General features: G+C 36.2%; 1 protein-coding gene across 1 annotated transcript; it reads right to left on the bottom strand.

Moving 5' to 3' along the window:
* Positions 1 to 1,826: 1,826 nt before the first annotated feature.
* On the bottom strand, positions 1,827 to 20,381 carry CPNE3 (copine 3). The gene is made up of 15 exons (XM_069854315.1): positions 20,219 to 20,381; positions 19,455 to 19,634; positions 18,206 to 18,280; positions 17,737 to 17,808; positions 16,872 to 16,955; positions 16,130 to 16,219; positions 12,769 to 12,867; positions 10,012 to 10,098; positions 9,368 to 9,427; positions 8,360 to 8,493; positions 7,884 to 7,938; positions 7,739 to 7,790; positions 6,960 to 7,093; positions 6,045 to 6,281; positions 1,827 to 4,890 (listed from the first exon to the last, which is right to left on the bottom strand). Exons 1-15 carry the CDS (start codon positions 20,348 to 20,350, stop codon positions 4,780 to 4,782), a joined length of 1,602 nt encoding a protein of 533 aa, XP_069710416.1. The 5' UTR covers positions 20,351 to 20,381; the 3' UTR covers positions 1,827 to 4,779.
* Positions 20,382 to 24,986: the final 4,605 nt, after the last annotated feature.

Below are 24,986 nucleotides of genomic sequence, written 5' to 3'. Positions count from 1 at the left end.
CTTCTGGATCAACTCATCACAGAAAGAGATGTCATATTAAACAAAAGGCTACATTTGTGTTTTAACCTTAACTACTTTTTTCTCTTCCATGGGTTTGCATCTCTCTCTCTCTTTCTACCCACCTTCAGTTCCCATTGGATAAACAGTTCTGGGAACTAAAACCATTATCCAAAGGCCAAGCTAAGAAGTTATAAGGGCAGGTTTTACAGTTCCTCAGTTGACCAGCCAACCAAGGAAGGCACCAGGCAAAAATTAAACAACTCACTTTGCAGGTCATATATGATCCTGCAGGCCTATTCTTTAAAGCCTTCAAACTTCTCTGATCTCAGGCAAAGCTGGCAGCCCAACCAGAATCAGTGGGAGCTTGGCTTGAGTAAAAGCAGGATGACCAAATTCTGTGCATTGTATATTCCACACATCTTCTGACATGACCAAAACCCAAACCTTTCTTAATAAGAACCACCTAGCTGTATGTGACTTGTTATTTGATATGTAAGAAAAAAAGGATGTTGCAACAGGTAGAAAATGATAAGATGCATCATAAAGAATTGTTCATCTATTGCACATTCACAAATGTCTCAACACAATCCCAAGATCAGAACTACTGCAGAACTGCTTCACAAATGAGGCCTTCTGTAAGTAATAATGATTTATAAATTCATTAAAATATGTTTCTTGCATTTCTTATTTTTTGAGAGGGAGTTGTCAAAACATTATGGGGGGGAACCACATAAATCCCCATTTTTTAATATTTTTACACAAACAAGTAAAGCTTGCTCTTAGTGCTAATGATCTGATCCTTTTCTGCCCATGCTAATGGTGCCAGGTCACTTCAAACATTTTCACTGTTGCCATATTTAAGTTCATCAATCACACAGTGCAATATATTCCAAAGTAAGGGCTAAGACTGCAGCAGCAAGCATTACACTGCAGCAAGCATTACACTGCAGCAACAGAGCATCCCGCAAGCTGCTGCTTTGCTACAGCTTTTAACCATTCAGGATTGCAGGAAAGCCTGTCAGTTCTGTCTGCAAAATTACCCAGTGACACAGCTCCCAAGCTCCCTAGACCCCAAAATGAAAGAGAAGAACTGTCACTATTTGCAGAAGATCATGGCAACACAGAAGTAACATGCAGCTGCGTTTCTCTGACATCCTGCTTTTCGCTTGTTGGAAGTATTTACCCGTCCCAGAATTTTTAGGGGTCATCAGGGGCAGAAGGAGCCCAGGAACTGATTCTGCCCTATGGAATCTTGACTGGTGAAGAAGTTGAATGAATTGCTCTAGTGTACTTAGAAGACGCAACTTCCAGTATCAAAGCTCATTCAGGTTCTGTATGGCACTGCACTCCGCTCCACCACTATGTCTCTAGTATCTCTCAGTTTCCCAATAAAGCATCTCAGACTTGACTGCATTTGATTGTCAAGAAACTGAAGGGTAAAGTAGGACAATGTATTTGAAAACTGAAAGTAACCGAATTACTTAAAATTCAAATGCTGTTCTGAAAAAATAGATCTGGAAAAACTGGTAATAATAGTATGAAATAAGCATGCTCGGGAAAACTGTAACGTGGCAAAAAGCATGAAACAGTCACTGCTAAAACCATCCAGTTTCAGAATATCTTCTTGTTAAAAGCTATAGATGACGCTTTATGAAACATATACTGCACACTCATAACCACTAAGTGAAAAGGCATTTTTCCTCTCATCTGATAACACTTGTTATAAATCTGATCTGTTCAACCTTTGGAACACTCATCACAGGAAGTGAGAAAGCAGCATTTATCATTACACAGCAAATGCTGAATACAAAAACACAACAGAAGAGTAGAATACGGAAATTCTCTTTTTAATGTATAGGCACTGTAGATCTGTTAACTTCAGCAAAACTGAAATACATAGGAAAGTAAAAAATTCTGGTTACAGGTTATTCATTTGCTGTACATATGTATATATTACAACCATTAAAGGCAAAAAGCATTTGATTATGAAGACTGCTACACATAAGTTTTATCACAAGGTGGTGCAATTGACCAACAAGCACATCTGCTTCACAGAAATTTGAAAATGTTTTGCTTTGTCACCCTCAAGCTAATATGGCATTTTTTACATGTAGAAATAAACAAAGATGGCAAAACAACAGAATAACTCCCCAACCCCTTGACTCAGAACTTCTGTATTTCTTGATTCAATATCGCTTCAGCCTAACTTGGAAGTTTCCAAATCTTCCAACAGGCTGTTAGCTGCACACCTGTAAGAGAAGCTATATTGGAAATATGGTTCTTGCCACTGTCAGGTCTGAAAGATTTTCTTTTACACAGAATAGGCCACATTGAGAAGTAATCATCACAGAAATGCTATTTAATTCCCTAAGATGTAGGAAAATGGGAGCACTTTTCCAATAAGAGACAACGGATTTTCTGCTGCAGTAACTCAGCATTTATGTATAGAATACAGAAAAAACAAAAAAGGTTTATGTATTTTATATGCAGCAGATAGTACAGTAATAGCTACTAATATACTTAAATGCACTTCCATGGCATCTTAAAACAGAATTGGTAACAGAACTCAGGTGCAGCATTATATTTTTGGCAGTGAGCTCAAAGGAACTTCAGTAGTATCCTGTACTCCTGTCGGTAGTACTTATCCACAAGAACGAATCTAGACAAAGCATTAACATTGCATCCCATTATCTCTGTACTTGGAACATTTAGCTGTGAAATAGTTCACTGTTCCAAAACCATACAATATCAATTTGCAACAGCGTGATATAGTTTCATTATATTTGCTTCCTTGATCTTAGTATTTTATGTATCTGACTTGACACTTCATTATAGTTTATTAAGTAGCAACATACTTGCACTGCAGTAATAAAAAGATGACTGTAGATTTTTATACATACACATGAATTAGATTTTAAAAAAAGAAAGAGCTTGGCTTAATATGAAGAAAAAAATCTTCCTTTGTACTCCACTACTGAAACCATTTAGGACTCCCTTCCATTGAGGACAATATAGTGGAAAAAAACATATTCATTCATGATTGATATAATTAGTCAACTCTCTACAAAACATCTGGTGCATTTTACAGGTTGTACAAGACAATCTCAATACATGTATCTTTCATCCATCATGTTATTGTGAATTGAGATTTTTGACAGGATTATATATGCATGGGAAAAAAAAAAACCAAACAACACACCAAATCACAAAGAGCAGCTCCAGCTGCATACGTATTTGTATGTATCACATACAAAGCCACATACACAATGACTTGGTGCAATCTTGAGTGCCCAAGCATGCCAAATTTAGTGTAGGCCTATTCTGTTCTTACATGTAACAGCTAGATCATCTAAAACCAGGTCAGTAAGACATCCAACTCTAAACCACTTCAAATGTGCAACTGTAAAATTAATGTTCGGAATAGGTATTTTGCAGGTGATGAGGCCCTTACATTCACTTAAGTTACATGCACTGACAGCATCAGAAGAAATCCTTAGCAAGCAGCATGCAACCAGGAGACAAAAAAGCTTCACCTGCCCACTAAACATACACAACATGATTTACACTTGGTGTAAACAGTGAAGAGAAAACTCACGCCAAGAAAATAAACCAGAAATTGTGTGTTCTAGAGAAACACAATATGAGTATAGGATTAAGGCTCATAGACTTCCTTATGTCTTCCTACTGAAAGACAGAAGATTGCTTTTTTGTAGGCACTTTTCATTAGTGAAGTCATGAAAAAGAAGCATGGTTAAAAATATAACAAAATCCATACAAATTATGTAGTACTTTCAAGGATTGTCTTTGCTTGAAAATACACAGCTATAAATCAGACAAAACTCTTTAACTGAAAAGTGAATTTCCACTTCACAAAAGCTTTTTAAGGATAATCATGACTGTTTTATGGGGGAAAAAATACCAAAGCAAGACAAAACCAAATCACAGCGAAAATAAAATTTGGAGTTCCCATTTTCCAGCACAGTACACGCTGAAACACATCTTACAGCCGTTACAGTAGTAGCCTAAAAGGCCAATAGTATTCTTCTGAGATGCTAGAGGTTTACCTTGATTAACTCCAGTTATTCCCATACTACCTTAAGAAACTGCATACTATAAAAGAATCTATACTTTAAGGACTTGTTTGCCTCATGTTCACACAGCCTTGAATTGTAGGCAAGGGCCAAAGGCACTAAAGTGGCAAATGTGAAGTAGGCATGCAAGGAGGGCCTCTACACAGTCTTCTGGCACTTGTCTAGTCATGAAACTCCCAAGACAAAGTTTTTTTATGTCAGCTTAATAGACACAGAAGCCTGAAGTACCTCAAATTTGTTGAAGCACATACAAACTTTTATCTCTTTGGTGAGGACATATGCTCTTTTTCATTTCAGACTGGTTTTATAATCAGTGAAAAAAGCAGTCCAAAGTGTTGATCCCTACAAAAGTCATTGAACACTCCCACTGGCCATATTTATCAAACTGGCAGCTATTCCACTTCCAGCTGTTCTCCTCCTTCTCTCTGTGTATTCAACCCCTTTTTTAGCACTCTTACTTCTCAAAATAAAACGTACTCATGTAAACCCTATCTCTCACACCAACATCAAATATTAACACAGTTACAATTTTGGCCCTTAAAAGGCACACTTGGCAAAGTGATTTGCAGGCAAAGGCTAACAGACATTACCATACAGAAGTGCACATACACAGAAGTATCTTGAGAACCAAAGTCTGTAGATAGAGCAAGTAAAGCAAGCACAGTCTCAGCTCCCCTGCTAAGCCCATTCACTTTGCAGCAGGATTCTTAGGAGGTTGCAGTTTGTAGGTGCTGAAGTAGTTCACCACTTGCTGAGGGACTTCTGCCAGGACACACTGTGCCAGAGCTTCTTTTGGAGACTTGTAGAAAAAGAACACCAAATTTCAGTTTCCACTAACCATTAAAGGAGATCCTAAGCTGGGTAATAAGTACCTCCTCTACCAGGCCAATTTAAAGTCTGACATTTTACAGAGAACTTTACACAGAGCCCTTGTGAGACAGAGGGGAGCTTCCCCGACATCCTTACCTTCTCATTCCCATTACCAGGAACTAGCTGGCTGCCTTGTTCCACTGACGTAACAAGAGCTGGCTGCACAAAGGGCTGCCATGACTGAAGATAACTTTTGTCATACTAAATAGACACACAGTGTAGATGTAAAATTTCAGCCACATAAACACACTTCCACTATGTGCTTAAGATGACCCTTCAGGGACTTGTTGAATCATCTGCAATCCTATGCACCAAGTTTCATTCACAGTAATTGTATTGCTACAGAGAAGCTCTTCCAGAGATACTGTTTTTACTGCAAGATTAAGTATCCATGGAGAGATAAAAGCACCCTTTTTTCTAGAAACTGAGAGCATTTGAATATAGAAATTTATACTGAATACTGACCCTAATTAATCTATATCCAAGCACATTATTCAGAAAGCATATTCTGTACGTCTCAGTTTGCCTGAGTTGCTCTGAACAAAGAACTCAAATAAAAAATAAAAAATAAAGATTTTATTGGTATATTTGCTTTAATGAAAATGAAAACTATCACCACCATTGTGACCTCACAGAATTTCTACTGATTTAGTCTGGAAATTTAACACAGCACTAAAATGTGAGACTAATCCACATTTACAAATGGGCATCCACAATACAACAAGACTTTTCCATAGGAACAAAACCACATTACGTTCTTCCTCCCAAACGAAAAACATAACCATTTTGTTTAATCAAGCCTGAGGGAGATTTACAAAGGTCATTTCCCTGCAGCAACTTGTCAGAAATGCAGTGCTCAAACCAGAAATGGAGGTTTTTTAAACATGAATCAACTCACCTAATGTAAATTCTATTTATATTGATGCTTAAGTCTTCTGTCTTTTTTTAGCATTTGATAAAGACTTATCTCAGACTTCAGAATTCATTTTAGAGACAACACAAAAACTTAGGACTACACATAGGATATCCCAGCAAATCCAGCATACCTCTACAATTATTAAGCGTACCATTAAGATTACTTACATTTTTGAACTTCCTGAATGGCACAAACTGGACAATGTCTCTGACAGCTTGTTCTCCTGATGCGGACCTAAGAACTCCATTGTCACCATCAAGAAACTCCATAGCATCGAAGTCTGCTCCTCCAACACCAACAATGATAATGGACATGGGCAATTTTGAAGCATTAACTATGGCAGTTCGAGTTTGATCAAGGTCTGTTATCACACCATCCGTTATGATCAGAAGTACAAAGTATTGCTGTCAAATCAATAAATACTGTGTTATGACAAAGAAACAGAAAACATGTAGGCACGAACAGTTAGAAAAATGCAAATAGACTACATACTGTTGTCACTTTAAACATGTTCAATGCAATCACTGAATTTTACAATCCAACATCTAAGTAGTGGTCAGGCTTCATCTGTACAGTCCAAAGAAATTACTAAGTTGCCTCCCAAAAGCCCAGTGGTATCACCCTTTTCTCCAAATTCCCCAGACAAATTAACTGCTAACCTATTTTCCAAGTATTTTTGTCCTGGAATAGAAGGAAATTTGTTGATTACACCTGTGACAATTATGTGTGTTTCCTTTCTGTCTACCATTACCTTTATGAAGTGCTACCCTTGCTTCATTCAGTGAAGAACAGATGAACAAAAAAGTGCAACCAAGGGTAACAGAACAAGCCTTCATTTTTTCAGTGTATCCCTAAAATCCTAAATACAGATTAAATCACATCTTTTTGTGCTGAAAAATAGCACAATCATTTTGAAATTCCTTTAGTCATGTTTTCCAGCTGCCTTACGAAGTTAATTACCAACGTATCTGAAACCACCTTGAAGCACCTCAGTAATTTATTCAAGTATCATTTGAGTTGCTTCGTCTATACTGCCAGGGCTTCTATACTGCCAGGGCTTTATACTACCATGAAGAACTTACTGATGCTGTTTGTTGTTGTGTAGCTGCAGCAGCAAATCTTGCCACATGATTTATAATTGGAGAAAAATTTGTTGGCCCATACAGCTTCACTTGAGGAAGACAAGCTCGATATGCATCAACAATGCCTTGGATTCCTAGAGAGCACAAGTAGAACATATTAATTTTTTCATGCCAGAATTAGGATATTTTGAAGCACTTATCTTCCAAAACATTGTATATATCAGATATTTAAAGTGATGATGTAGAGATTTGAAAATCACAGTGATGAAAAACTAAATGACTCATGAGCAAAGGAGGCCAGTTTGACCAATGCTTAATGCACGTACTTAACGTGCTTAGCTATATGGGAATAGGAAGGCGAAATACTGTACACTCAACTACATGCAAGTGAATCACAATAGTTATCTTCACCTGGCAGCTTGTGGTAGTTACCAGTGTGATCAGAGGGGCTACACTGAACAGGCACTAGCAGCATCAGACAAGTCCCCACTCGCAGTGAAGTACAATAAAGTGATTTGATAACACGAGATAACCGTTCACAGCTTATCTGTACTGTGCCCTAGCTGTTTAAAACACTTCTCAGAAACCATTACAGAAGAGAGACCAAATGCTATTTCTAATAACTAAGAAGCAGCTATAAGATTGCTTAGCACAACACAACTAAACTCATTCATTAACTAGATCAACACACTCCACAGTTCACGTTTCAAGTGTTTCTATCCCTTCACCTCAGACATTTTATTCTCTAGGTCTGAGAATAAAGTCTTTGTCAAGCTTACCGTAACAGAATGGGTTTGATGGGTCGAAATTTAATGGGAACTCATGTGACACCTGTCAATACACAAAAGAATCACGACTGTATATACAATCTCTTCCTGAAGCGCTTTTAGTTATCTTATGTAGTGCATTTACAAAATCCATTACCTGAAAGGAAGGAGGAATTTGTGCACCAAATCCAAAGGCTGGAAACATCTTATCTCTAAAAAAGCAATTTTAAAGAAAATTAAGTGAGTGCCTTCCTTTAACAGCTGTCATAGTTCAGTAAGTTTAGCTAATCAGTGCTGCTTTTGATCATTAAAAATGTTGCTTATTAGGCAATAAGAGAAAAAACTAAATACAAGTTCCCCTCTGTAATTATTTCCAGGTACAAAACCAGTCTTTAACACCAAATTGACAAGAACTGCAAAGATCCTTTTAAATTAATGCTGCTCTTTACATTACAGATGAGCAGTCTTTGTGACTGTGCAGTTATTATGAAGTCTTTTCTAACACTACGTTACAGCTCGAAAGTTTCATTTCAGTATATCTGCTGGCATCTTCAACACTGGTTTAAGAAACCACAACAAAAACTTATATATATGTATCTCTAAAAATAATGTAAATAAAAATCTGAAACTTACGTATCATAATCCTGAATGACCATTCCTACAGACCAAATGGCTGTTAGGTATTCATTAACTCCATTGGGGCTGAGGTAATGTAGAGAGTCTGGAGAGCGAGGGTCTCCATTGGAGCCTGTAAAATCTATCCCCACCTGTCAAATGCAGTATTTATATCAAATTGCTCTTAGAGGTAAAACTACGCTTTTTATCTCTGACGAAGCCAAAGTTAAAATCATAGAAGAGCTGTAAACAGTAGTTACTAGGACATCTACAAATCTAACAGGCACTATACTTGGATGCAGCTTTCTTGGAATGTTAACAGTCTGAAAACAATGTATCCACAAAACCAGCAGAAGCTCTACATCTCTCAGAAGGGCTGAAATTACATTTATCTGTCAGCATTTACTTTCAGTTACCATTCACAGCAGCTCTTCAATAGCTGTTAAATCAATTTTACGCTATATATTGCTTTATATATCTTCCTTCTCAGAAGTATGACATATGACACCACAGAAGCCTACAATTATTTCCTGCTCTGACCTCAATGGGTTTTTCTCTGCTTTGGTGATAGTGCATATTACCAGGGTGAAGACATCTTGCTATGATTGCGCTGCATTTGATTCACAAAACATGTAACTTAAAAGTCCTAACCAATATGATGGCTTCTGTATGTTACGTTAATTAAACAAAGGGCCTTGGTGGCAAAAAAAAAAAAAAAGATCCCTAATGAAAAGAAAACTTGAAGGAAATCAGAGAATAGATTTCTCCTTGGTCTCCATCCATGCAGCTGAGCACGTTGCTAATAAACATAACTACAGCTTCAGAACTTTGTACCAGAGTAAAGAAAATATTTTATTCTAAGCAGCCTAGATGGGCTCTGGGCTCTGTTAAAACAGCTTCCCCCCTCCATGCTATAGAACAACAACAAAAAAATACAGTAACCAAATGAAGAGTACAGGCAATCAATCACATGTGTTAGTTCATTCCAAACCACAAAAGCTACTTCATATAAATGATTTAACTTACAGTGAAATTCAGCTGACACCCACCCATGATGTAATCAAGGAATGTGCATTCTACTATTATCTAAAAATAGAAGGAAGAGATAGAAATTAACTTTTTTTTCTTTAAATGAGAAAAAACCAGTATCATTGCAGCAACTTGTGAGGTTCCAGGTTTATCTTCACTCAGTCAAAATGCTACTTTTACTCTACAGTTAGCCCATCTGCCCTCCCACTGCAATGAGGATGTTTACAGCACGTGCCATCCCACACTTAGTGCATCAGAATCAGACGTTTTACAAAACTACAGGTAGACAACAAAGTAGCTGCAAAAGCACTACCATTTTAAAACAATGTATTATGACACACTTACCAGATTTTAATTCACCATAAAGTGGTGACATGGGAAATGCGGTGGTTCAAGAATGGCTTTAGAAATTGGTAAGTGATCTTTGCCATATAGATGGCAAGAGATAGCAAGAGTATAGGGGAGGACTGACGCATGAATTCAGCTTTTTATCTATCTCCTCATATTAATCAGAGCCCTTAAATATTTACTGTGACAAACTTTCAGACATTTTAAAGCGTCTTACAGTCTGAGGGAGAAGGCATGAAAGTTGTTATGCCTGAACAATTAAAATCAAAGATTTGTAACAATGTATTACTGACCTCACAGTGTTTAAAGCTCACAATGCCAGAGTTTTTATAGTTTTTTTTCTTCTGCCTTTTCTTTTCATTGATGCACTCAAATTCAACCTGCATGAATGCAAAAAAATCCAACAAAAGCATCATAAATATAATTTATTCAATAAATTTAAAAATTCTTTATCCTAGGAATGTTACTTTGGGGTTGTATTTAAAAAGTATTTTATTTCACTATCAAGGAAAACTAAACTCAGCCTGCTCAAAAACAGAAAAAAAAACCCCCACCCAGGCAGAAATCCTGTCTTGCCCTAAAGCTTATAAAAATGTTTGTTTACAGAACTGTATTTCAACCAGACAAAGAAATTCTGTTCCATTTTCCCTCAGAATTCTGCTAACAACTTCATTTTTGGTAAAGACATGGTGATTCAGGCAAAGCATCACTTTTCCAGCAGCTGTGCCAGTAACATACAAAAAGAAGGTATATGTTTAAGCTTTCCAAAATCAGTGTTGAGGTTTCATCACCTAAACCAATACCTAAACCTCCAAGTGCAAGCAACAGCTAGTCAGGCTAAGCAGTTCCTGCCACCACACAGCCACGAAGGAACAATGCGAAGTGTCTGGTGCATAAACATTCTGAAGATGTATTCCAAGCATGGCTTCTGGCTCAGGGCCAGAAACAGGTGTGGCTGCTTTGGTTTAAGTTAATTATCTTTTTTAAATTACCTTGCAATTAAATAAAAAGCAAAGAAATGCACTAACAAGGTCAGCACTTGAGAATTCTATAGGCCTCTTCTTTACCTTGTATTTTTTGGACAATTCACCATCAGCATCACTTCTATTTGATGGAAATTGTCTTTCAGGGGCTTGCTTTTGTACTGAGTCAGTTGGTGAAATACTCACTAGTAATGGCCATGGGATACATAGCATGTACAATCTTTAAACTACACTTTATAATCCTCCTACCAGAGCACACAAACAGCATGCCTGAGCGGGGAAACAAACCTTAAGGGAAGGAGGGGAAAGAATCAGCAGTTCTCCAGATAATAAAAAGCCATACATTCACTCCAGTAATAAAAATTCAGTTTTTACAGCAACTGAGGATAGTGTCACATACACGCCCACTTTGCGTAAGCCTGAAAGAAGTTGTGACAAATCTCCCAATGGTGCAACCAACATCAGAACTGTGGGAGTAATTAAAAATTACACTTGGAGTGCAAATATTCTAACATGCACTGCAAATATTACATGGACATCATCAAATTAATCGGATCACAGAGGATGATAGGTTAGTCCCTAGAAGTAGAAGAAACTTGGAGCACATTACTTGTTACTTTGCTTCCTCTTACTGACACAAGAATAAGTTACTTGTAATAGGCAGGACCATGGTTCTCATGAAAACAAATTCCTTAAAGCAGTTTCAAAAGCAGCACAGGCAGATGGTAACTTATGAAACAGCATTTCATTAAATTCAAAAGAGGTAACACCTATTATGCTGCTAGGGAAGCAATGAAAATAGGTATTTGTATTCTTAAGGAGCTTTTGCACAACATGCTTCACACTGCACAGGAACTCACTATCACAGTTCTTAAAACAAATATGTGCTTGAAAATGTGAATGCACAAATCTGCTAGGATTGTTTAATTAATGATACATTCTGTAACAAAAGTGCTACTTTAAAAAAAAAAAAGAGAGACCAAGAAAAATATCTTGTTAGAATTCATGAAAGCTTCATTAAAAAAGCAGAAAACACTATTTTATGGAATCCCTCTGCGATCAGCATTGAACATTAAACTCCTACCACCTGGCCCCTTAAAACCTAGCAAAAATGAAAAAAACATCTAAAAGCTCCAGCTAGGCAGCATATGAATTACATGAGCACTGTACAAGTCCAAAGTTCATTACAAACAAAACCACTTAAGAGATGCAAACTGAACCATAATTCAAAATTAATTCAGAAACAGGTATCCAGGTGAAAAGCACGGCAGGGCACAAAGCTGCAAACAAAAACCCACTACAGTTAAGGCTGACTCTTCATGTTCAATGGCTCTTAAGAATTTAGTACAAATGCAACACTCAAGATGTTAGAAAGATACAAGGAGGCACTCAGTATATAAAACTATTATTATTTCTGCAGGAGCAATTCTGCAGGTTCTGCAGAAACAAAGAAAAATATGGTAAAATATTATGACAACATACACATGCATAAAACAGACTTTTACATTAAGGCTGCTGTGCTACCTTACACTTAAATGGAAACCTCTTTTATTAGAAGTTTTGCAAATTGTTACAGTTCAACAGAACAGGAAGGTTAATTTCACTTTAAAAAACAGTCACCTAATATAGAACAATCTATTGCATTTTTGCGCAGTGGCATAAATGTTGAATTTTTTCATATTCACTAAAATACAGATGGTATTTGATAAGTGCCATATTGAAATGAAGGACTGAATAAAATCTGAAAAACGTACTGCCTTTTAATGGCAGTGACATTTGTGCTGCATTCTTAGACAATTCAAATTTCCTTGTTTATGTAATTTTTATGATTAATTAAATTAATTTCTGCTGATGGTTAGGTATGTTTATGTCTAATATTAAAATCTAACCGAGACAGCAATCCATGGAAAGTGGATGCATAATGTAAATGCTAAGTCAGACACAACTACAGTACCACTGTTCAGGTATAGCCTAACACAACTTTGATACCTGCAAGGAAAATGACATAACTTTTTCTCCAAAATGACTAAACCAGATTATCAAAAGCACACAGACTGTAAGACTTACAGGTGAGGATCGACATGCTTCCTTCAGTTTTGACATCGTAGTTTGAAAACTTCCTATGAGATCATGAGACCCATCACTATCATAGTCATAGCACTCAACCTAAAATAAAGTACTATTCAGTTTTAGTAGCAGAAACAGCCCTACAAAAGTAATAAACATTGCAATGGCATTTCTACTTCAGGCAAACCAAAACATCCAAAACATTCCTAAATTTCTTATACCAAGGAGTTTTTCTCACACTGCACTCTTAGAATTGCACAGAGTTGCATCTAAAAAACACAGATTAAAACTGAGTAAAAAAAAAAAAAAGCATGTTCCCAGTTGCAGATCAGCTCTTCCGCTGAAGCAAAGGAGAGACAAGAATACTAAGCACTGCCAGGTTCCTCATGACTAGGTAATATCAAATTATATTGAACTATGTTTTGAGCATGATGAGGTGTCAGGAAGAGTAGGAAAACAATCTGTATGCCTTCTTTCCATCATCACGGATTAAGAGACTTAGTTTTTCAGAGGTATGAAGGCAATTTAACTATCTCTGAGCATCCAGCTTAAAGCTTACTAAATTCAGTGATCATAAGAGTTTTATTGATGCATTATTCATCTTCAAGATAACTCATAATTTATGACATTCAGCCTTAAATCTAGGAAAATTACTTGAAATTATATTTTTTTAAGATTAGCCAATTTAAACAGTATAATACACTCTTCATGGATCTGAATGTCAAATAAAAATCCTTCTTTTCCTGTATTCAATGTTCAAGGCTAAGTTTTACTCTTCAACCAACTCATCTTTTAACACCCCAACCCACCAAAGAAGGCACAAGTGAATATGCCCCAAGTGCCTTTCTAGATAAAAAAGTTGCTATTTATCCATAATAACACATTAATTCCATCCACTTCTGATATCATATTGCAGTTTAGCAACACAGACATGCTAGGTAATGTAAATTAATCAAAGCACAGAAAAACAAATTAAAATAATTCAATAATAATAATTCTAAATAATAGCAATAACAAAACCAGTCAAAGCTGGATTCCCTCATTATTTGGAATTAAAATGCAAATTTCAAAAAACACCTCTCCATATATATATATGGCTTAAACTGAACCGTTATTTTCACACATCTGTCTTTCCAGACTGAAAAAATGCTATGCGATATTCAAATGACAATTTAGTTGATCACTTGGTCGCTTTACTTAGGAACAAAAAATAAAGCAAACAACTTCAACAAAAGCTTCAGTTTCCGAGAGGAATTAATTTTATGAAAACAAACAGTAATGTTGAAATACAAAATACGATGCGCAGATTGCAACTTCTACACTGTGCAGAACATGCCACTATGTTGTGGCTTGTACTATTTGTACAACATTCTGAATGCACTAATAAATAAAACGCATGCGCATGCATTGAATGGCAATTTAAACCTCGTACACACACACAAACCACAGTACAGATGTTCATGGAAGATGCTGCATAAAAATTCTTTTTAAAGTCATAGATTAAGCCAATCAAATATTAAGCCAAGTGTTTCAGTACCTGAAATTTAAGACTGGAGAATAAGCCAAAAGTTATGATAGCTGTTCACAGTTAACACTGTTATTTCTTTTTTCTTTTAAAGTGATTAAAGTTTGTTTTTCTTGATGTATTTGCCCATCTAAGCCAATTTTCAATCCTTACTCCAGGCAAGATAGAAATATTTCTTTTGTTCCTGGACACACAATAGTGCTAGGGAACTGTGTGATAAAATTTTTATATATTTTTTTCCCAGCAGAGCTAGGCATGCTTGCTCCAGATGAAAGGCTAACTCTTTCAACACAGAAAGACTTTACTGACTGCAAACACACTCACATGGAATATAGTAATAAATCCAGAAGATAAATAATCAACTTGGTTTGTGCATTGCTGGGGATACACAAACTAAGCCATTACACAAGTGAAAAGTCACTCATTATGGAAAAGATGTTGGTTTTACTTACTATGACAAATAGACCATTATGAATGCAACTGTGCGCATGTAAAAGTGTTAAAAGTATTGTTTAATCCTTCAACAACATTATAGTATAATTCTGTCTGCATCTTAATGTTTGAAGTGATCGCTTCTGGATTTCTAAGTTAAGACAGTAGAATCATATCTGCCTGCAAGTCTGTAACAAAGTAAAATCTGGAAACAAACCTACACTTATAAGTTAAGATTCCAAAGAACAGACTTTATTAAAACAATGACAGAGCTGAAAATAACTTTATCTTAATAGATATATTTTAATTAATGCCCTACCATTTAGTATGACTATTTACTGAAAAAAGAGAAATACAGTTAGAACATAAGAGCTGTCACTGCTATTTCGGGAAAAGTAAAGCAGAAAGAAATGAGAAGAAAAAAACAGAAGTAACGAGGGAAGCAGGTTCTAAGCTTGTAAAGTTGTTAATTAGTCTGCTTTATAGTTATGCATTTAAATCTATACAGGTGCTTGCAACACCCAGATTCCTGTGGCTGTTGAGCATTTTCCAGGACTCAAGTCATGTGACTAATACCTGTCACATGCAGATCACATTCAGACTCTCATTTTTCCTTACCAGAGTAAGGACAGAAAGTATAGTGGTTTGTTTCACTGGTTTGTTTTAGTATTTTTTTCCCAAATGCTAATATATCAGGTTTCTAACATGTTCATAAAATCTTATAAATGGCATTTTGACTGGTTGTTTAGCTTCCCCTCAAAGGAATTCCTGGAGAAAAGCATTCAGAAATTAAACATCAATTATTCAAGATAAGATTTGAAGATACAAAGAGCTAAAGATCAATTGTGGTTAAACCATCGCTTCACAGGTTGGATGACTTTCTGACAGGATGTTGTAGCTGAGGAGAAAAGTTGCTACGTGTGGTATCTACAAGATACATCTGCCCACACCTGTTATCTCAGCTAGTATATGAAGTGTAAGCAATTACTTCAGGTAGTATATTAAGAACGTCATTAGCATTCCCTGTTACACCAGTAACAAGTATTACACAACAAAGCATACTCTAGCCTTTCCGATGCATCTCTTACTAAACAATATTTTTACACCACCAATATTGGCTGATGCAATACTAGAACTGCATAATCTAAATAAGAAACTGAATTGGATATTTCAAAGCTAATTATGTTCAACTGTTTCCACAGACTTTCAAATACCAGCTTTTATCAGATAATGCATCACAAACATTATTTTTTTTCACCTAAAACATGCATGAATCTCTGTAACTTTCAAGTAAGAACAAGAAACAAAAAGAAGAAATAACTAGAGTAACACATCTTCCATTTTTTACATATCCTATGGGGTTTTTTATTGCATTGATTAATGCATACACATTATATACACTACCTTAATTGACTTATCCATGTCACTGTAACACAGAGAATTGAGAGATATTTTAAAGGGTCTCCAAACAGGATTCAGATTGTTTTTGATAACCTGTTAAAAAAAAAAGTAGCAATTGTATTGTTCACAAAAGTGGTAAGAAGTCATTTGTAACTGGCCATACTTTTTGTAAATCACTTCCTGCAATCCAAATCCTACCATATAGAATATAAACAAACTAAACATTCCTAACAAACAGTACTATTGTCCAAAACAGATGTAACTTTCAACTCCATATTTTTCAAAATTGCACTGTGATCAACTCTATCTTTCAGCAACTACACCGACCTTGTTATGCAAGCATGCGGTATAATTACTTTCATTAGTAAATGGTACAGCCAGGTCACACTGACATAACAGCAGCACAGGCACAGGAATGCCAAAGTTCTAACCTCAAAGACAAGTTTCCCTGTGTAAGTATGCAGTACCATTTCAAAATGTTTGTTTTCTTCTAGACTGCAAAAAGTTAAAAAAATCAAAAAAGGTACTTTCTTTTAAAATAAGATACCAGAAACCAGGATCAGAGTAAGGTAGACTTCCCATCCTATCTGAAAATCAGTGGAAGAGCTGAGGTGATTTCTTACTGGCCTGCAAGTCAACTACCAGAACATTCTCTTCTTTTTGAAAGGCACTCTACCTCCAATACTGTGACACACTGGGAATCAAATACCCTTAGCATCTATGTCACTGACTGAAAATATCCTACCTCTGTTCTGTGAACCATCACCCAGTTTCCATCTCCAGTCTGCTTGTGGAATTCCAGATAAGGATCTGACTTTCCAAAAAAATCCTGCATATAAAGAACATGTAATCATCCCGGAAGAGCCCATGGCATAAATGTGATTAAATGCTAGTTAAAACACACTTAGATTAAAAAATAGCAAACTAAATGTTCAAGGAACAAAAGCTTTAGATGAAGAAATGCAAGTCTGATGATATTACCACCTATGAAAGAGCAGAAGAAAACAGGGCATGTCCACCAATTTAGCATAAAAGTTCTGCAGCATCCACATATATGACAGTTCAAGTGAAAGAATATATAACATTAATAAGAACTACAATGGGCAGTTCAGAAACCAAGGACTTCTTCCAGTTCAAAAAAGTATCAATAAATAATAAAAAAAGGAGGATAACTTTTTTTTACATTTTTTTAAAGTCTTTCTAAACACGGTATTTTCAGCCAGCCCCAAAATATTTAACAGATTTATGCACTTCAAGTACAATCTTTACCAATTACCTAACAGTTAATCATTTATACAACTATTCAAACCAATGGATATACCACAATTCCTTTGTCTTTATTGTTAAATGTAAAGATTTACATTTAAGTGGAAGCATGCTATTCACAGAATATCCCTGCAATACACTTGTTTTATTTAGAAATATGTTATAATTTATTTCAAAACAGTTAATGAAGTTACTCTGAAGCAATCTTTCTTCTTTTTTAATATAAGAAAAATCTTAATGGATTTAATTACTTCAACAAAAAATATGAACATTTTAATGTTTCCTGTTTTGACAAGATTCTGATTTTACTACATTATCAAAGAAACAGCAATCATTTTAAATACCTTATTATCCAGTTTCCTTGCTTCTACTTCCAAGACAACCACCCTGTTATCCTTCACTTCTTCTGCTGTAATCTGGATAGGCAAACAAAATAAAATGCTTATTTTGTATTCGGGAACTACATAGCTTTTACATATTCACAACACTCCTATGAGAAGTCCATTAAAAAAAAAAATAGATGTATTCTAACAAGTAAAGTATTAAAAATATCGAGGTGGCTGGAGGGAGGAACAATTTGATTCGCTGGGTTTCACTACATGATGCCACCCACACTTAAAGATACTGCCCAAACAGTAGCACATTAGATGGATGCAATGAGAATTACAGATGCAGAGGTTGGGCTACTTTCCTTTTGGATGACAAAGAAATATTAGTGGGGACAAAAAAATGCTTTAAGATCCTTTTAACAACACTGCAAAAACAACCACAAAACCATTTAAGGATAAATATTCAGTAGATTTATCTTCTTACCGTAATAGCTCCTCTTCCGGCAGGTCTGCCATTTTTAAGTACTAATGGTTTTGTTACAGTCCTGCTAGAAACTATCTGCCAAGACAAAATTTGAGTATCAAGCATTATTAGTGCAATTTAATAGATTTTCAAATGAATGAAATAAGATAGCAAGGCATATTCATTTTAGGAATTTTTCCTTCATCATTAAGATGACAGCATTACATTTACTTCCCATGATCTCCTATAAGTAAATCAGTAATAATTTATACACTTCAAAATTTTAAAATAGATACGTTGATTAACACATGCAAAGCCTCAGGGGCAACATGAAATAAAAAGTCTTGATACACATACATGGACAAAGATAACACCTTAAGTTCCAACCGCAGATTGTTATGAAGTCCTTCAGACAACACTATTCAAACACATGCAAGCCATGTGTCAAACAGCTTCAGCAAACAACTTTATAAAATCTGTGTTTGTCATGCAAACAAACATCAGCCTCCCCACGCATTACTCTAGTTGATTTTATTTTATCCTCTTCAGGTAATGCTTTCCCACAAGTGTGTCTACTCATTCTACAGGTCCTTCTTTACTTTAAGAATCAATTATTAATTTTAAATTGTTACTGAATTTCATTTCACAACGCCTGTCTTTATAATGCTTTTAAAATACTTTAGACACAGGGGAAGAAAAAAAAAATAAAAAAAATCAAGAAGACTCTCTCCTGAGAAGAAGCGCCTTTGAAGGGTCTGTTAGAAGAACAAGTCCAAAGAAGCTGCCTGATTGTGACAACACCAACAGCAGAATTTGACAGGGAAATGGGAGTGAAATCAACAGTAGGTAGAACCAGAATCACTGCTTGACTTAAGTGGAAAGCAAATTACAAGGTTAACATGGTCTTTGTGAACACTCTTATGTTGCTACACATCAGTTCTCTCTTTATAGAGCATAAAAGTAAGAATTTGAGCATTAGAGTAAATCAACAGCAAATACGTGCTCATTCACAATCCACTTACTTTCAGATAGAAATCTGGACAGTCACCGTTCTAGAGTATGTTTCAAGGCATCATCCTAAGATTTTTTGCAAATAAAATGTATATACACTGAACTGAGGCTTGAAAAAAAACAAATTAAAGGTATCGTGTTCAGCTTAAAAGTACCCCAACTACACAAGACAGTAGAGATAAATTTAAGGTAAAACTGGTGAGCGGTTTGCATTAACTTATATTTTAGTAATTCTAAGGGAAATCACCTACATACTTACTTGTCCCAGTGTACATTCAAATTCTCCTAAGAAGTCATCATCACTCAGATCAAAGGTTTTGTTATCGATGTCATATATTCCAAACTTAAGTTTCTGAACAAGTTCAAAATAGTAATCAATCAGGAATTTCTTGGAAAACTTCGGGTTCAAGGAATTCTTAACTCTTTCTGTGCGATCAACCTGGAGTTAAAAAGGTATCATTTTATCCAGTATTTCACCAATCAAACAAGCACTGAAATCAAATAACATACTATTAAAGACTTTCAAAAGTTCTTCTCACTATAAAGAATAAAGCCCATCTTCCTACAAACGTTTCATCAAACATAAATAACCACATTATATTACAAAACCTACTGCTGTAAGTCAGATATATTTGAGGACCTATTTTACTTTGCTCCCTGTAAAGAGTATCTATCCCTGCATAGAGAAGACTAACATAAAAATGGTGTATTGCCAAATCCAGAATGAGACCCTAGTTTTGGAGTACTATATTTAAAAATGCACATTTTAGCACTTGGAAAGCGTCTCCTGTTGGTCCACACATGGCTGGGGGAACACTGCAAAAAATCAGACAGCTGTAAGTATTAGAAAATTATTCTTGGCATGCTACCTTTACAATTATTACAGACAATAATCTAATCAAAAGTATTCCGCGGTTTTGGTATATAACTAAAATGTTTTAATGAAATCATACATTCCAGTGTTTTCAAAGGTCCAACGAGTTAAGACGACTTAGCAGATTCATGAGAAGCATCACACTGTACCTCGTACCACTGCTGACCACTTGTGTTCTGGAGAAGCACACACAGCGGATCTGACTTGGAACCAACATCTTTATCCAAGAGATTGGTGCAGGCAATACTCAGCTCCACCTTTGTCACACACTGTGCCGCCATTTGTTAAGCTAGGAAGCAGCAAGAAAAATCATTATTTTAAAAACAGTCTGAAAAGAAAACAACACGACTGTCACAATGCATTCATTCTCTGACTGACCATTAGAATTTTTAGCTTATCAGAAGACAGATTTGAGGCTCCAAATGCAAATTTTAGTATTTATGATGTACCAGCATTACAGTATTACTGTCATACTCCTGGCTTTGTCACTGTTGTGGTTTAGACCTAGCTGGCAACAAAGAACCACGTGGCAGCTTGCTCACTACATAGCCTGTTCCCAGTAGGATGGGGAGAAAAATCAGAAACAAGATGACAAAACTCATGGGTTGGGACAAAACGCAGTTTAACAGGACACAGAAGGAGTAGAAAACCAGTAACAATAAAAGGATATACAAGTGAATGATACGCAGCACAGACCACTCACCATCTGGAAAACCAATGCCACACATGCTCCCAATCTGGAATCCCAAGCCATGCACTCTCACTGCCACAAGTGTCATCGACCACACCTCCCTACCCCAGCCAACTACTTCCCTTATATACCGAGCATGACATCATGGTATCAAATGCCCCTTTGACTAGTCTGGGTTAGCAGTCTCAGCTGTCCCCCCTACCACCTTCTTGTGAAAATGAAAGTCTATCCCAGCTGAACCCATGACAGCCACATAGGTATAAAACTTCATTTCAAAATCTGCACATAAGAAACAAGATCAGTTTTCTTAGAACGCTTGAGGAACCAAATGGAAAATCGGATACACTGCAAAGAAAGCACAGTGGTTTGAACTGCTGACAATAAAACTTCACAAGCTTTAAATTACATCCTGTACCGCCTACATAAGTGCAAGTATCTTATAACATAGCTATTGGTAATAACGCAATGCCTAAGGACAAAAAAAAAAATAATCATACAATATAATTCCCCACCTAACATTTGTAACAAAATGCTTAAGTCAGGAGCATGGTAGAATTGGAAAAGGAGTTTAAGTGGGTAAGTCCATTTTTAATAGTAGAGATAAACAACTCTGAAGTCAAAAAACAACTGAGAACTAGGTGAAACATTCTTTATAGAAATTCATTTAAAAAGAACAACTGGAAGTTTCTTCACGTTTCCTCAATCACTATCCAATAGAAATGAGGAGACCAGCAGATATTGCAAACCTAGAGAAACAACTTCATTATCAGTCATGAATCCCACTCTGGGATAATGTTCATTTCCAAGCCTAATTACATCTGAGCAGCAGATATTTCTATATAACAAAATCAAGAATACAGTTGATCATTTCCAACACCTCTTTGGAAGGTGAGTCTTTACAGTACAACTGCCCCTGACATTAAACAGAATAAGGAAGGAAAGTCATCTGCTTCTATCTAGCCAGCTCACTTGTATCATACACACACAGAGTACTCAAACATGAAACTACATTTAATCCAACACATTTCTTCTTTTCACTGCATTCATTGGTGAAAAGAAACTTCTTTTACAGACAGAAAAGGAAAGGAAAATTGAAAATGTGAATGATGAATGTAAAATAAGAGAAAGAAAACACTGTGGCCTGAGGGAATTGTCCTGAGGCTTCTTATATTCCACTAGGGCACACTTCACACACTGTTTCCCCATCTCTGTGTTGCAGCCCTAGATATAGACCTTTTGGAGACTGAAGTAAATATAAATGATCTGTAAAGGAACCACTCAAACATCCATGCACATACTTTATTGTTAAGAAGTACATCAAATTCAAGGAAATCTTCCTGCACCTTCCAAACACATGAGCATGATTCTGGTTTTGATTATTTATTGCTTCCACGACTTTACCAAGTTTCAGTCATTGTTCTTCAAGGGAAAAAAAGGTGAAGCTCTGAGTTCCAAGTATTTAAACTGTTTTTAAACCAATGCTTTTTAGGTGTAGAAGGCATACCTATAAAAAGCAGTCTGTCCCCTTTTCCTGGTTCTCTTTGTATTCTGGTATTTTCCATTCCAGCCAGCTTTCCTGGCAGCCAGACAGAGCTCATTAACAGTCGGTGGCTTTGCACACAAAATCCAGTGCAGACCAGTGCACGGCTCCTTAATGGCTGCTTCCAGAAAACCAACTTTCTGCTGACAAAATAATACTAGGGCTGCAACTGCAAGCAGGAAGGGATTCAACAGAACTCAAACATGAATTGAGATATATTTCCCAAAACAGTCGAACTTTTTTTGCTCTCACCTCCCTGAAAGTCTTATTATGAGTCCCAAAAATGACTTGTAAACATTTATTTTGTTAAAGTAAATGTTTCCAAAAGCAATGGTAAAAGGATAGCATCCAGTCAAACTAAAAATCTGGTCAGCTTTTTCTGCTTGGCCTATGTGTGTGTCTATGTCCCATTTGCCTTGCATCACAAGTACTTTCTCAAATGAACACATCAATTCTGTTACTTCCTCTCCTCCTCCACACATCACCAACTCTCCCACTATGCATCTAACACAGGAAAAGAGCAGATTTAGAAAAGAAGTGCTGTGCAAAAAGCATCCTTTAACACACAAAGAAAGGAATAAAAAAGCGGTTTCCCTCCACTGAAATGCAAATGTTCTTGTCTGAGACCTAATAATTGTATCCATGTTAGACAAAAGACAACTCGTAAGAAGAACATCCGTTTATTCCAGTGGAAGATACTCAACTTCAAACCCAGATACAAAAGCAAAATTTCCCAGATCCCGAGATGGTCCTTTAATCTCTTCCATTTCCAGTTTTGCAAAATCCAAGATGAAAAATAATGCGAGATATTTTTCTCAAGAGATTTAGATAATATTTGGAATAGATATTTGTATAATGGGTTGAAGAGGTCTGTAATACTCTACTGCATTTCAAGAAATAATTTTGCTATTTTGCTTGAGAAAAAAAGACAACGTGATTATGCATAATACCATAAGACTGGTAAGTTTTACAGTGTATAGTTGTATACAACCTGATTTTCAATAACATCAAACACTAAAAGTTAGTAAAATACTTATTAGTGAGAAAAATTCAGATCTCATTAACCTCAAACCATATCTATGGTAGTGAAATTCAGTACATAAACAACAGATACTTCTCTTAGAGCACTGCAGTCATTAAGAATTTGCAGAGGACACACAAATGCTTCACATGTGTGAACTCAGAAGTCTTTTAATCAGCAACAGCTGTTGGAGCTCTGCATACGCTGCACGAACCCTCTTAATCCCACACTGCATGAAAGGAAGAATGACTACAGCTCCACCCAGTTCTCCTCAAGTCTGAAAGCCTGTGTTAGCTGTAAATTTCCAAAACAGGTTTGGGAGGTGGATGGTAGGATTCCTAAAGATGATAAATATCCTCAAGAATCAATCACTGACAGGTAGGTAAGCATGCTCATTGTGAAGACTTGATGGAATACAATACTGATAAATTGCAGTCTTTTCAAGATGGTGGAAATAAGGAAATACAGTACTGCTGCACTACTGCATTGCTCTTGAAATACCATTCTACAACATACTAAGATATAGCAGGCAAATCAGATGCAAAATATTCTAGACACATAACTGGACTGCTTGCACATTTGAAACAATGGAATAATTTTACATGGACAGATGATATTGTTTGGGTTCTAGCAGGATTAGCTTTAATTGCCAGTAAATTACATCACATAACAGGAGACTTATTTATTAAATTAGTTATTGTTATGAAAGTAACCATGCTCCTCATTGGCCAAATTTAATTAAATTTCTGCTTTTCTCAAGCTATCAACTGTTTGTCCTCTACATAGGTTACACCACAATGCGAGGTAAAATACACCAGAACGAGGCCAGATGACAGCTCAATAGTCCTTTTTACTGGAGTAGCGTTTATGACCAGAAGACAGTATCAGGCTTTAAAAAAAAACAGATTATTCTAGGCAGAAGACTAAAAACTCCTATATAAACTGTACAGCAGAACTTGTGACATCCAGACTCTGAACTGCAGCAACGTGCGGTTACAAGGGAGATACTGGTTTGTGATCCTCTGCCATGTCTAGGCTGCTCAAGAGCATGATTAGGTTAACTAAGCATAATGCAAGTCCTTCTGCTTGAGCTGTCATCATCAAAACAAAACTGTAAGTCAAGGACTAGTCTTATCTTGCAGTTCAACCAATCACAATGTTCTTTGAATTCCAAACAATGATTCTACTGAAGATAATGGCTCTACTAAATAACTCAGCTGATGCCTGCTTTTCAACTGTAAACATGGCATTCTTCTTTGAAAGGATCAAATCTATTATCACAATAATTTCTAACTGAGCTCTTGGGAACTACCAGACTACAGCAATCTCGTCAATGCTGCAATACCTGAGGAGAACACAGGCTTGCCCAGTTAACTTCCCAGAGCAGTTTAAGGATATGTTCATAACTATAGATGCTCCCCCATCGGACAAGCAGAAATACATAACTACAAGAAGACAAAAAGAGTAACAAAGTGAGCGCTGCTCTACCTGGGTTTGGTATCACTGCCTTTAGTCACAAGTCTCCAACATGTCCTCATGTAAGCTATTACTGTCATAGGGCATTTCCAAGTTCCTGTGCACTACTAATGACAATTGACCTCAGGGCCTGGATGGACACATTAAAAGCAGAGGAAACATTTCAGAACCTGCTAATGAACTCTATTC

Source organism: Phaenicophaeus curvirostris, chromosome 3 (assembly GCF_032191515.1).
Source record: "Phaenicophaeus curvirostris isolate KB17595 chromosome 3, BPBGC_Pcur_1.0, whole genome shotgun sequence".
In the NCBI taxonomy this organism is placed as follows: domain Eukaryota; kingdom Metazoa; phylum Chordata; class Aves; order Cuculiformes; family Cuculidae; genus Phaenicophaeus; species Phaenicophaeus curvirostris.
This window is presented reverse-complemented; position numbering and strand designations above follow the sequence as displayed.

What these genes read in the sequence shown, in the direction of transcription:
- CPNE3 (XM_069854315.1), bottom strand. Translation starts at nt 20,350, where the DNA reads ATGGCGGCACAGTGTGTGACAAAGGTGGAGCTGAGTATTGCCTGCACC. An exon ending in TGATGGTTCACAGAACAGAG is followed by an intron (nt 16,220 to 16,871) that starts GTAGGATATTTT and finishes TTTTTTTAACAG; the next exon opens with GTTATCAAAAACAATCTGAA. An exon ending in ATCAAACCCATTCTGTTACG is followed by an intron (nt 7,094 to 7,738) that starts GTAAGCTTGACA and finishes TGTGCTCTCTAG; the next exon opens with GAATCCAAGGCATTGTTGAT.